The sequence below is a fragment of the Hordeum vulgare genome, chromosome 2H (assembly GCF_904849725.1).
Source record: "Hordeum vulgare subsp. vulgare chromosome 2H, MorexV3_pseudomolecules_assembly, whole genome shotgun sequence".
NCBI lineage: Eukaryota > Viridiplantae > Streptophyta > Magnoliopsida > Poales > Poaceae > Hordeum > Hordeum vulgare.
Genome location: NC_058519.1, coordinates 593,487,406 through 593,501,485, shown reverse-complemented (window position 1 = coordinate 593,501,485; position 14,080 = coordinate 593,487,406). Strand labels below are relative to the sequence as shown.

The 14,080-nt window shown below is 47.9% G+C and overlaps 1 protein-coding gene and 1 long non-coding RNA gene across 2 annotated transcripts; both read right to left on the bottom strand.

Moving 5' to 3' along the window:
* Positions 1-1,925: 1,925 nt before the first annotated feature.
* Positions 1,926-2,418, bottom strand: LOC123430674. Its single transcript, XR_006622971.1, has 3 exons — positions 2,381-2,418; positions 2,169-2,293; positions 1,926-2,015 (listed from the first exon to the last, which is right to left on the bottom strand). It is a non-coding gene; the product is annotated as an uncharacterized LOC123430674 (long non-coding RNA).
* Positions 2,419-3,651: 1,233 nt separating this feature from the next.
* LOC123430672 (anthocyanin regulatory R-S protein-like) lies at positions 3,652-8,802 on the bottom strand. Its single transcript, XM_045114522.1, has 9 exons — positions 8,729-8,802; positions 8,231-8,385; positions 7,901-8,155; positions 7,646-7,742; positions 7,403-7,417; positions 7,256-7,312; positions 4,451-5,122; positions 4,001-4,375; positions 3,652-3,902 (listed from the first exon to the last, which is right to left on the bottom strand). The coding sequence occupies exons 2-9, from the start codon at positions 8,371-8,373 to the stop codon at positions 3,831-3,833; spliced, it is 1,686 nt and encodes a 561-aa protein (XP_044970457.1). The 5' UTR covers positions 8,374-8,385; positions 8,729-8,802; the 3' UTR covers positions 3,652-3,830.
* Positions 8,803-14,080: the final 5,278 nt, after the last annotated feature.

Here is a 14,080-nt window from a genome sequence, read left to right as displayed (position 1 = left end):
TTAGACAATTCATTCACGTTCGAGCATATGAAAACGACTCACACGACTCTACAGGATAAAATATATTAGATAGTCTGGCAGGCTGTCTGTACCGTGTTAGAAATCATGCACCTCAGAAATACCATGTATTCAAAGTAAAAGGTATGTGTTTAGTCAAAACAGGAAACTATTGTTAACATTTCTGAAAAATCAGAGGCACTCACGTAACCCTTAAGTACATTACATGTGAAAGACTACCAACTGCCCACTTTGTAAGTTTTGCAGTAAAATGTTCAAAGTAGATGTGCTCTGTTTGCTGAATGGGACAGATCTGACAAGAGGGATATATTGTGAAGGCATGTTGAAGTAAACAACGCTGGCATCAAGCTTAGGTTAACAAACAAAGATCTTGGCTCCTTTTCACTCCATGAGCCTTCAAGGTTGTTGATACAAAAATAATCCATCAACAGATTGCACATAGTCTTTATGTCTTGGTCAATAGTATTGCAGAAAAAAATAGCACCAAGATATTCCAACCAACCTTTTATTCGTGTTGAGCAATTGGCACCAAGTAAACCCGTGTTGCAGTACCATACTCAAGGCACAATTCCTGAGACCTTTATGATTATTGTGCGCAAAATTGGCAGTATAAGGACTGTCGAATGCAAGCATGCTCCGTACACTCGATGAGAATGTTTAGATTGCTATAACGTAGCTGAAACAACTGAAATTGTATCGAGTGAAATAAACATGAAAATATTTGCAAGTGAAAATACCTCTTCCCATCAAATAAATATGATCTTCTCACCATCATTATCTACAAGCAGAATCTGCTTTCTTTCTGTATGTTTAAAATGTTCCAAGGTCTTAATCTTCTCAATCCTGCAAGAAATAAAAGGCGAGTTCTGAAGCTTTCTCTAACAGAGTTAGCTTTTTAAAGGTCACCCAATTCAAAAAAATTGCGAGTAGTAAACTCCATCATTTTTATTATCACCACCAAAGGAGCGTACTTTTTATACCACAGAGCAAACATGTATTTACATAGGTGTAATAATGCTAAACTTGAATCCTCCTATGCATGTGCATGCCTTCGGCAAACCCACGTTTAATGAAACAACATCTATTGTAAACACATGGGTCTCTAGTCACCAGCCAATGTTTAGCTCCTGACGAACATGATACTGCATATTCCGTACTCATGTATTATTTTAGTCCTAAAATTGAAGAGTGGGACAATCGAACCAACATCTATCATGTACTGACCTGACCATCCTATTTTTAGCTCTCAATCAACAAGATAATGCATACAATTAACTATGATTTTGCTAGTATTAAATAAGGATGCATAGCAAACCAGTCTATGGATCAACAAGCCGGTACAATGAAACAACTTCTAGTTCTGAAGAGCAAATGTACATAGCACTTATTAAAGAAAATAGATATTCTATTTAGTGATATGTTAATCATTACTCTGTAGCAAGCATCCAACAGTATTGGTGTTTTGAAGTAACATCATGCAACTCCATACCTGGCAAGGACGAACTCATTCACAGACCGCGAGGAGCATGAGCCAAGCCAAGCCAAGGCGTCGGATAAACAGTCGTGGAAAGACTATTTCTCACCTGCTCCTGTCTACTTGCTCCCGTCTACTTCAGTATCTGCAGCTCAGCGTAGCACGGAGGCTGGGTTCACCTACGACGCACAAACATGTTTTTGCTGTTAGCAAACCAAATGCAAAGACAGACAGAGGAGAACCTAATGATATATTTTGATCCAAATTTTGATAATAGGCAAGCCAAGTTGTATAAGTATATTGTACCAAATATGTAGAGATCGAGGCTCTTGTTGGGCATGTAGACATAGACGAGTATCCTCTCGTCACCTTCGTTGCAGTAAGCAAGGAGGGGAACAAGGTTACCATGCCAGAGCCTGACTATCACCTCCACTTCTCTTGTGAAATCACATTTACCTTTCCTCGTGCGAGCAGACTGCCTAAGCCTCTTCACCGCAATCGTTCTCCCGTCAGGTAATTGACCCTAGTGATTGTACAATTGTTAAGCTTTATGTTAGTTAGCCTATAATCTCGTAAGTAAAAGCTTCCTAATTAAACCCTTGCAGAGTAGACCTGAAGTTGATCAAACAAGCAAATTGGATACAAAGCATTTGGGATCAAATGGATGTGCGTGCACCTTATACACTATGCCAAACCCTCCTTGACCAATCACATGGGTCTCGGAGAAATTCAATGTAGCCTGCTTCAGAGTGTACAGATCAACTAATGGAACTGTCATAGCTGAACTTTGAGGAATGCAGTCTGCAATTTGAGCCAAGTCAGGGCTATGGATTAAAAACACAAGTGCAGTAGCGAAAAACAAATAGGTTAAAGATTATGGCAGAGTACCGTTTAGTCGTTTATGTGAGATCTTATGCTTCCTTCTCCAGACCGCCCTGCAATGTCACCGAGAACAACACCGACCTGTCTCTAGCTCCAGCGCCAGCCGCTCAAGCTCGCCGTCGCCATGAGTTGATGAGCGTCGTCACCACCACTCTACAGGTCACGAACCGTCGCTTGCCCGTCACGGAACGCATCCCAAGCCTGATCTACGACCACCGTCATTGTCCAGGAACAAGCATCTAGCTCGGCATTTCGCCGAGCAGCCTGGGAGCGCTGCTGCCGAGGCGCTTGACGCAGCATCGCGGTGACAGATATCGGCGCACGCGTACGGGATGGAATGAGCGCGGAAGCGATGATGCGGCGCGAGTACGGTGGCACGAGCGGAGGAGGAGCGACGCGACAGCCGGCAGGGGATGAGCGGCGGGATGGCCCGTCGGGGGCTGAGCGACGGGGCGGTCGGCGGGGGCGGATACGGGAGTGCTGAGCGAGGCTCGGGCGCAGTGGCGCGGGAGAGGTGGCGGCGTACGGGCGTGGCGGCGGGGGAGCGGGAGCGGTGGCGCAGGAGAGGTGGCGGCGCACGGGCGCGATGGAGCGGGACCGGGTGCGGGAGAGGTGGCGGCGTGCGGCCGCGGTGGCACAGGAGAGGTGGCGGCGCATGGGCGCGATGGAGCAAGGGCGGGTGCGGGATTCGGGACACGTGCGGGTGTGCGGTTGTGGCGTCGGTTGACGGAGGACGTGCGGGAAGCGGGATGACGAAGGGAAATTAGCGTTCCGTTGGTAAATCACTTTCGTTAACAGGGTATTTTAGTCCATTAATTATCTCATTAGACGGTTTGGATTGTGAGCTGGATCTGCCTTTTCGTGCTTTTAATAATAGAGAGGAGGCAAGAAGGACCACGTTAAAATTCCTTCGGCCATGTCGTCACGGCGCATGCGCATCCGACGGGAACGTAGTACGGAGGAAAAGGTTACATGACGCGCAGCGGTGCGTCGTGTATGGCCGCGACATGGGCGAGCACGAGCTGGCCAGTCGGCGTCGCCGGCGCACGCGCGCTGTCGCGCAGCCGAGCGAGCGGGGCCGACCGGGCGCTCGCTCGCGGTGGTACCCCGTCGCGCCGTCCAGATTTGCTACAGTCTACAGATGCGATGTCAGGTGAGGAGCAACCCGCCCCATACACCGTTGTACGACCGGCATGTGGGGAGACTGGTAGTTGCACCGCGCGCGCTCGTGACGCGCATCCTGCACCCACGAGCTCTCCGGTTCACATGATTTCAAGTGGATCCAAAGATCGGAAATCTATTTGTCACGTCCCACATCACTGCACATCGGAACGAACGAAAATAATTGTCATGTCCGAAGAAGATAGCCACCATCATTGTCAATCTTTCATGTATGTCCCAGCTCGTGACGCGGATCTACAGTACAGTACCAGTGTCTCAGCAGCATCCTTTTTTTTCAGCGCCCGCGTGTAGCTGTCTGAAGCGCTCCGATGATCATCCCGGGCTCCACGGCGCCACGACCGGCGAACTGCAACAGTAAACCATAGCCATGCATACGAGCGTTAATTAATGCTGCATTTTTTACCGCCGGATGGAGCTAAGTTAATCAGCTGCTACCAGACGGACCTGAGCTCGTATCTTGAGAGCGAGGAGGCCGTCGGGCGTCGACGCGCGCACGGAGAGCACGTCCAGGCGGAGGCTCTTGATGGCGTCGAACACCTGCGTCATCAGCAGCTCCTTCCACCGGCATTGCACCTCCAGGAGCACCTCTTTCTCCGTCACCGTGACGTTGACGACGCTGTTCGGGCCGTCGTCCCCGCCGAGCTCCGACGCCTTTCTCTTGGATCCAGCTAACATCTTCTTCGCCGCGGCGTCATGGTGTCTCCGGACGGCTGCTCCGGCCGGCCGCGACGGCGCCCTGTTGGATTCTAGCTCCTCCACCCTTTGCTCCAGCTCTCTGAGATAGGCTATCGTCTCAGCTAGGATGGATGCCTTGTCCACCTGCAAACAAAAGTTCAGAAACACATCTCTGGAAAGTATTTTTTCTTTTGCTTTCCGGTGATGTGCGCGTGTTACCTTGTGAATGGACGGCACCAGTGACTTGAGAATCAGGAACATCTCGTTGAGCTTCTCCCGGCGCCGCCTCTCCGATATGACATGGTTCTTGGTGTTGCTACTTTCCTGAGCTCTCGCCGTGCCGCCGCCGCCGCCGCCGTTAATCGCCCACACACCACCGGCCAAAGCTTTCTTCAGTAACTTCTGCGACTGCCCGGCGACCGGCGCAGCCATGTCTTCGGCTGAGTCCCACGATCTCTTCCAAGCCGTAAAGCACGATGAGAGAGAGGACGCAGCGGCGCTTAAAGTGACAATACCATCAGTGATGCCGCCGGTGGCTGCAGGCGCCGGTGGCGCTTCCGGCGAGGACATGACCTCGAAAGACCCGCCTATGATCCAGTTTTCGTCGAGAGCGCCGACGTCCAGCTCGTCGCAGAGGCCGTAGAACCCGTTGATCTCCTTCGTGATCCGCTCGAGGTTGTCGTCGGACAGGCACTCGACCTCCCCTAGCTCGAGTTCCCCGGGGATCATCGCGGCCATGGTGTTGTGGTCGAGGTCTTGGAACACGATGTCGGCCTCACCAGCGTCGTCTGCTGATGGGCTGGAGGGCTCCTCCGGCTTCGAGCTTGTTGGGATCTTCAGGTCCCAGAAAGATGTGCTGATCCGGTTCACCATGTCCCTGTCCTCCAAAACCTAGCAAATCGATTGATAGTGCTTTGGTTAACTTTTAACTTATATTCGAATGAATTAATCAGCACAGTAGCATTTAATTTGGTGAAGAACTCAGAGGGTGCTTGGATACGTTTTAGTCCCATGACTAAAAGTAGTGAGACTAAAATTTGCTAGCCCCACCCATGCTTGGATCCAAGTACTAAAAAGACTAAAATCAAGTTAATGAGCATTTATTATCCTCCAAACCCTCCAATCTAGAACTTGCATGAGGAGTTAAATGAGGAGAGAGAGGACTAATGCACATTTTAGTAGGGGTACCCCTGACTAAAAGATTTTAGCCTCAAGACTAGTTTTAGCCTCTCTTTAGTCAGGGGTGCTTGGAACTTTAGCCTCTTAAAGAGACTAGTTTTAGTCAGACTAGTTTTAGTCTCTTGGATCCAAGCACCCTCTCAAACAATTCATGGATTGATTTAGTAGTATTGTGTCTTCATGATTTAATGAGTGTCCCCAGCAAACGGTACCGCCTTCCCGTTGTCACATAGTATAAGAATATATTTTACATTAAAAGAAGTATTTTTATTTATTTATCGTAATTTACTGATAGAATACAAAATTTTCAATCATACGGTATAAAAGCCTCCCCTTTATGACGAATCCGAGAAACAAAATCAGGACAACCTATTGTCATGCCACGAGGCAAGGGGCTTTACCACCTGCACAAGGAATAAAGTGGAGGATTTTGGTGTGTCTGAACCTTTGGATAGATGGGGTGTTCGTCACCGGCTATCGGGTTACCTCAAACCCAGAGAAAGCGAGTTGTTGGCAAGGAAGGAGATCTTTGACGTTATTTGGTGGCGATTTTGGTCTTGTGGTTAATCTTTAGAAACATGTGATTTCACCTACCCGATGCGAGGGAGTGGATTGTTTGGATGTTCTGACCGCTTCTCTTGCAAATCAAGTGGCCAAATTTCTGTGCACGTATTTGGGGCTATACGCACATGTGCCTTCACCAAAGTAGATTTGCAACCTCACGTTGTGGGCGACTTGGAAGACTTCATTGTCGTTCAAGACCGGCTGGCTGACATTAATGAAGGCTAGAGCGCAACACTAGAGTTTTTGATGGGAAAGTGTCATCGGTGCAAAGAGTGGTCGCACCGGCGGCACAAGAACTTATGCTTTCCAAAAAGGCTAGGCAGTCAGTGACAAAGATTAGGGAGGAGTGGGCCTAGATATGAATGTGGTGGCGGTGGTCTCACGTGTGGTATAACAACACTACATGCTTTGTCACGACTATTTGCTTGTAATTAACTCCCTTTCCTTCTTAATGACAATGACATGCAGCATTGTGTTTCTTGTTCTTGAAAAATAACACACTAGAATAACGTAGCAGAGGCCTCAAAAGATATTGGTTTCGTCCGCATTTGTAGGAAAATGCCAGACCTACGGACCTTTTTTACAGAAGGTTACAGACTGATGGGTTTTTCTCCTCACTAATCTCCCCTTGATTCTTAGGGCCGGCCTCATCTAAGTACCAATTAAAATAAGCCACTTCAACTTTGCCTGTAAAAATCCTGTAAAACGTTCGTACTTGTAGCAAAGCTCGCATTTGTAAGCAACAAGGGCAGGGAAAGAATGAAAGGGTAACAAACTTCAAACTTGTACCATAGTTGACATGGCAGCTTGAGCGAATAATTGGGAGATCAGGGTTGTAGTGAGACTGAAATTTTGGAAAAAAAATCAAATAATATTTACAACTTTGAAAAAAAACAGTAAAACAAGTCTACCTAGATGTATATATAGATCTATACTAGCATATACGTAGCATTCGATAATAAACACTATAACACATGCATGTGAGCTACACAAGATGACAATGTGTGGTTTTGGAAATACTAGCACATCTATTATTGGCTATTTGTAGATCCGCATATTTGTCTTTGTTGTCTACCCACATATGGCAAGATGTACTGAACGGAAATATATAGGTGCTCACAACTTCTGTTGTGTATTTCTTAACAACAAGGCTCCATGGAACCCGGGTTAAATTTTGCAATTTCGATGTGCTTGATGCGACAAAGCGTTACTAATAGTGAGTTTTCCGTTTAATTTTAAACCGTAAGTGAATATCATGTGCTTGATGCGAGGAAAACTCACGGTATCTGTCGTCCCGAGCTCAAGCACACCACCCATCAAGGGAATGCAGGCGACCGTCTGAAGAAAAAAAGTTGTCACCCGTGCAGCTGGGGTCAGAAACATGAACAGTATACACAGATATAGGGTGCATGACATGCGCTAGCTAACCTGGATAGACGTCGTCTGATTTAGCCGACAGATATAGTATGTGCGCCAAAAGTACACAGTAGACAACATGGTATTAGTCAAGATCGGGTACATATTAGGCAGATAGTACTCCCTTCGTAAAGAAACATAAAAGCGTTTAGATCACTAAGTAGTGATCTAAACACTCTTATACTCCATTTATTTACGGAGGGACTACATGAGAGTGAGGCTTGCGAGACACTCGGGCGGTGCAATCAAACGTACCTTCGCTAAGAGCGAGCGCTGGAAAGTTTTGGTGTCTGCGCACTGAGCATTGCACAGCCAAACAGGCTCGTTGCTCGCAAAGCTTCTGCCTGGCAACCTGATGACGAAATAGCAAACGTTGTAGTTTTCACTCTCTAGCAAAGTAAATCTTATCTTATCAAGATAAGATGATTGCTAACTACTGTAGGTGCGCAGGCATCGGCCGTTATGGATCAGTGGAGTTGTTCTTGAAGCATACTACGGAGTAGTACATACCCTTGGCCAGGGCGGAAGGCATAGCTCATGCAGACGGCGTAGTACCATTCGGCGTCCCCGAGGTCCTCCGGCGAGAGCGCGGCGGCCGGGCGCCTCCCCCGGTGGTCGCACTGGCCGGACAGGAGGGACTGGTAGAGCTCCCGCAGCTGCTCGCTCCTCTGCAGGAGGAGCTGGTCGGCGGTGAGGTCCGCCGAGCTGGTGACCTTCCTCGTCTTTATCTCGCCGTTGTAGAACCCGTCCTTCCAGGTCAGTACCCTACATAACAAACGGATCATAAGAGGAAAGGAAACGGCCAGTGCCAAGTGATCATCAATCTGATGCACTCCCTACCCTGGACGGCTGGTTGAAATGGACCAGAATATGGCGTAGCTCCAGTTGATGCTCCTCACAGCGGCAGCGAGCTGGTAGCTGAATTGCTCCCCCGTCGGCGGTTCTTCCTGGCTCGGACGAACTATTGGTAGCGCCATTACCATATTATTTCCTTCCTTCATTTCATATGCATGATGCAGACGAGGTGAAGTTAGAGCAAGCAAGGAGGCAAAAATAAACAAATCAATGAAGCTATATATGGTTCCATCTCTTGTGTTTATAGTGAGCATGATGCATCTTCTTGGATAATTTAGTTCATGCTAGCTGATCGAAATCCCTCCACTCTGTTGCACTGGTGCTAATTAAGAAACTCCTGGGAAGATTTCTCAACGAAGATTACAAAGAACATGCTGTATATACTAGATCGAAAGCTGGAACAAACCAAGAAAGTAAGAGATAAACTAAGCTAGACATGAGTGGAGGATTAATTTTCCATCTAAGACGAGGTTAAAGGTTTACTTTGAGCTATGGAGACCAAGAAGCCCGGAGTCCAACCTGTCGTCCGGAGAGGAAGAAGGAGCTTCTATATGTGCAATGTATCTAGAATCCAGGGCATGTTATATAGATCTGTCCGAGGCTCCGAGCAACGAGCCAACAAGCGAGACTGCGACGCAAAAGCAAAGTACTGTCCGGACACTACTGTAGTGCTCCAACATGGTACTTCTGATTAGTTTCATATTAGGCCCATCACTTTCTGATTAGTTTGGTGTGCATGCCTGCTTGGTCTTCTCACTGCTTAGTAAAAATGGAGTGAGATGCACGCAATCCTCATCGATCTCTGCTTGACGCTGAGGTGACGGGGTAACAGGCACAGAATAATCGACGTCGACGACAACTAAGGAAACACGGCGAGCATCACTGCCGATGCAGTTATAGTGTCACCACGAGTAGTGCAGACTTTCTACCAAGAGCACTATACCTGGTCTATAGTAATTAGAGTGTAACTGCTAAAGTCTTGTACGTGTGTTCCAGCACCTCATATCTTTCTTTCAATTACCTAAAGGAGTCTTACATAGATTGGATTTTTTTCGATAAAGATTCTTTTGACAAAGAGATAACAAGAAAAAGAAGTATCGACTGACCAAGTGGAATGTCGTATGCCGTCCGAAGGACCAAGGGGGCTTAGGTATTCATGACCTTCAGGTCAAGAACTCTGTTCTCCTTGGTAAGTGGCTCTATAAGCTACTGACATCGGATGGTGTTTGGCAAACGCTCCTTAAGCGAAATACATCGGCACAAAAGCGTTATCTCAGGTTATCTGGAAGCCTGGAGATTCACATTTTTGGGCTGGTCTCATGGCGACAAAGAAAGATTTTTATCGCTTTGGGGTTTTCAAGATTAAGGATGGGTCGGAAATAAGATTTTGGGAGGATAGATGGCTAGGAAATGCCACACTCCGAGATCAATATCCGGCCCTATATAACATTGTACGACATAAGAGAGATAACATAAGAGAGATACGCTGGCCATGGTCATCCAAGAGTCACCCCCTAATGTGGCATTCAGGAGAGACTTACTCGGTCCTAGACTTGCGTCTTGGAATGCCTTGTTGGAACGGTTAGCAGTAGTGCAGCTGTTACAAGGTCACGACGAGTTTCGATGGAATCTCAATACGAATGGAAAATTCTCTGTGGATTCTATGTATAGGGCACTTGTCCAACCTGAAATACCAGTCGATAATAATCACAAAGTATGGCAAATGAAGATATCTCTAAAGATTAAAGTCTTTGCATGGTATCTTCGCAGAGGTGTCATCCTAACGAAAGATAATCTTGCCAAACGCAACTGGCAAGGGAGTATGAAGTGTGTTTCATGTACTCATGATGAAACAATAAAACACATTTTCTTCACTTGTAAGGTTGCACGTTCTATCTGGTCAAATATCCAAATGGCTTCAAACTTATATCAACCCACATCCGTTGCTAATATCTTTGGCAATTGGCTTAACGGGATAGATAATAAGCTTAAAACCATTCTTAGGGTAGGAGCGCTCGCCGTAATATGGTCGCTCTGGCTATGTAGAAATGACAAGATTTTTTCTGATAAAAATTTCACCTGTTTGCAGGTTCTTTATCGATGCACGGGTATTCTCCGTTCGTGGTCCATCTTACAACGGATGGAATATCGATGCCTTTTTATGGAGGCGTGTGCACGACTGAAAGCGGTGGCGAGGGATATTTTTACCCAACATGGGTGGCCGCGTGATCTACGCAAAGAGCTACCTTGAGTGGCGATAGTTCTTCATTTGTAACTTGTCGCACGCTCTTTTATTCTTCTTTTGATGACTTGGGGTTGTGTGCATCTTAACTATGCAGAGGCCGGGTGTACTTACTTTCCTTGAGTAATAAAGCCCTTTATCCAAAAAAACACCTCCTTTGCCCCCCCACCAAGGAATTTACCATCGGCATCATAAGGAATCCAGAAATTACGAGCTGGATTTACAGATGTGGTGGTTGGCTCGGAGAAAATCAAAAGGAGGTTAGTGGGGATTGGAACACGTAGGTCGATTGTTTTCTGCCTTAAGGGCATCTCCATCGCCCACACCAAAATCCGACACCACATCTGTCCGCGAACAGGTGAGGATCAATTCGCAGATAGTAGCTGACCATCCAACCATAGCCGTAAATATATGACGACATTTTGAACGGAATTTAGCAGAAATAAACAAATTTGATGCAAATTTAAACAAACCAGAGGAACTGCTTCGTTAAAAGTTGGATATTTTTTGGTCTAAATCGAAGTACATGCATTGCATTTTTGACATATTTAGACTAAAGCCTATTCTGATCCGGTTTAGTGAGCGCCCATTCTCCATGTCGGGCAGCTCGCCGGCCGGCCATGGCCCCCGGAAAATGAAGCTTTGCCTTCGTGAAGCCGGTAAGCGGCTAATCCGTCGACGATGATGAGCCAGCCAAAATTTGCTTCAATGGGAGAGGAGAAGTGGGGGCCTTCATGGAACCCAAGCACCGGCGGCATCCCATGCTCTACTCTTCGTCGCTATCGGCGGCGTCCGTGGATGTGTCGGTTTTGTCGTCGTGGAGGCGGAGCACGGTGGACACGGAGATGGCGATGTCGTCCTTGCCGTCAACTTGACTCGTTGCCTCGTCGATCTTCATGAAGGATGCTTCTTTCTTTGCCTGCATGACTTGGCATCGCTAACGCTCGCGGTGGATGTCGTAGGCGGAGCGGTAGGATAGAAGCAGCGCCTCCTCCTTCTCCATGTGCATGTGCGCCATGACGCCCGTGCCAGCGGCGACTGACTCCTCCGCGCGTTGGTGCTCGTCGAGGAGGCGGAGGTTGTAGGCCTGGTCGGCAAGCACCTGCTGGAACGCGGCGTCCCGCTCTTCCAACACCATGACGGTGTAGTGAGCCCGTGCCTTACCCATGGTGATGCTAGCTTGGGCCAGCGAAGAAGATGTCGCCTCTTGCATTGGCTCGTTCGTAGCGCTGGCCTCCAAAGAGCTGGTCCATATGCCCACCTGTCAGTCGGCACGGTGATCTTCTTCTTCTATTCGAGAGAGATGCATGACAGGGCAGGCAGCGAGGTGGATAATGGTGGGCAGCAGAGACAAACTGATGTCCCCAGAATAGGTTCCTCGGCAACCACTCATGTTTAATGGAGGGAGGCGGATGGACGAGTTCTCATTTGAACGCACACAAGGCACGTGCACCGGGAAGCGGCATGGGCGTCAATCTCGGCCGACACGTTACCTCAATGCTAGCTCCAGTGAGAGATCGTGTCCGCTCTGGACCGACATGAATGTGGCGCTGACCACTACAGATGGAAAAGGGTGAGGGAAAGGGTTTTGGGTGGGTTAAGATTGATGGAGGCATGCCTGGAAGCGGTACAGACACCCGCAAAGCCCCTTCCCTGTATGTTCCAGTTTGCATGAAAAAGGACATTCATACCAGCTAGCGTACCAATATAGAATTGCGTTGGATGGGAAAACACGCCTGGGCCGTACGGCCCGTACGTATGGGGACAATTTGATGGTCTGGATTGAAGGTTCCCTAAGCATGTATAGTTCTGCTCTAGCAAACAATTTGTTCTTGTGGCCATATTTTCAAACACAAAAGAAATATGTATATATTTTTCAAGAAAAAGGCTCTAAATGAGCCCCGCTTTGAGTTAATAAAATCATCAACTGGCTAAGAATTACAACACACCCACAAGCCACAACGAGTCAACGACGGAAACCGATACAATGGAGCTTACTGCGAGGCAAAAGGCAAACTACATAACGACCATTACAAGCATTGAAGAAAGAAAAACACAAAATAAAACTTGTCAAAGCCGCTATCCTCAACATTGGCACAGAAGATAGCAAGACATGTGTAGGAAATAAATGATCAACCAACCATCGCATTTGCAATCTTGATAGGGAATTAACGATCTGGAAAATGGGGAACACACCACATTTCTTCTCTAGCACTGAAGGGGGGCCCTACCCACTCGTCTTGGATCGAAAGGCGCCACACCGTAAGAATGTAGGGACACTCACCCGAGAGATAGAAGGATTCCGATCTCGATATCCGTCACATCCATTGAGTGGGCACCTAGATTCGGGACACGCCTTACCGATTGCACCGCCATAGACTGCACAACACTGGCCCTGGGGATGTGCAGGTTCCTCCACATAGGGCCTCACAAGACAAGGCCCCGTCCCAGGTACATACCGGCATATAGATTAGCAATTTGGACCAGCTAGCCTATAAACCATACAAACGCCCCCGTTGGTGCAACACCCAACAATAGCATCGAGACCAAAGTGCAAGTAAATGACATCGTCAACAGCGCCTCCTACAAGGGCACGATCACGATGCGCCATCGTCGCCCAATCCGAGTCAGATTTAGAGCTTTCACCAGAGAATGGGGTCGACGTGGGGGAGGGGGAGGGGGGCTCAGAGGTGCTTTCGAGGAGGAAAGCGACGCCCTTGGACGGTCGCGACCAACTTGGACGAACTTACCATGCTTTCCCCTAGTCCCGAGCCTTCTCCACCAGAACTCGTCTACTCCAGGGCTAATGGCAAGACCTCTAGCGGACGAGGCTGACGATAGAGAGACCACGCACGATAGGGACATGAACCTCCGGATCTGATGCAAAGTAGGAGTTCCGTGCCACAACCACTTCCGCCAATGACTAACCGTCCACGCGGTCTAGTGCCCGGACCAGCTTCATCTGTCGTGAGTGTCACCTACTGCAAAGCATCATCGCTGCACCTGACAGGGCAGCAACCTCAGAGTCTGCATTCCTTCGTAAGGGGACGGAGAAACGAAATCCTTGTCGCCTCCATCACCGCCGCCCCGCGCATGCTTGTCCGGCGCCCATTTTATGTGGCACCGAGGGGGTGGGGGAGGTGGCAGGGGGAGGGAACCCTAGTCACTACCGAGTCGCTCGACGGGACGACAGGAGGGCCCACAAGACATGTACTCCCTCCGTTCCATAATATAAGTCTTTTTAGCGATTTCATTAGAGGACTACATACGGATGTATATAGACATACTTTAGAGTGTAGATTCATTCATTTTGCTCCGTATATAGTCCCTTAATAAGATCGTTTAAAGGACTTATATTTAGGAAAGGAGGGAATAGTACTTAAGGATATTGGGTTGGTTCTCTTGTAACAGTTTATTTGGCGGGTGGTTTTACTTAATCCGTGGAACACAGTTGTTACGACAAACAAACACTATACATACAAGGATAAATGTACATATGATAACACTGAATCATGGCCATATATTCATAGCCACCTTTGGGTACATCGATTTTAGATTTCTTGTGGTGCTAGCTTACTCGATCTGTCGTGACT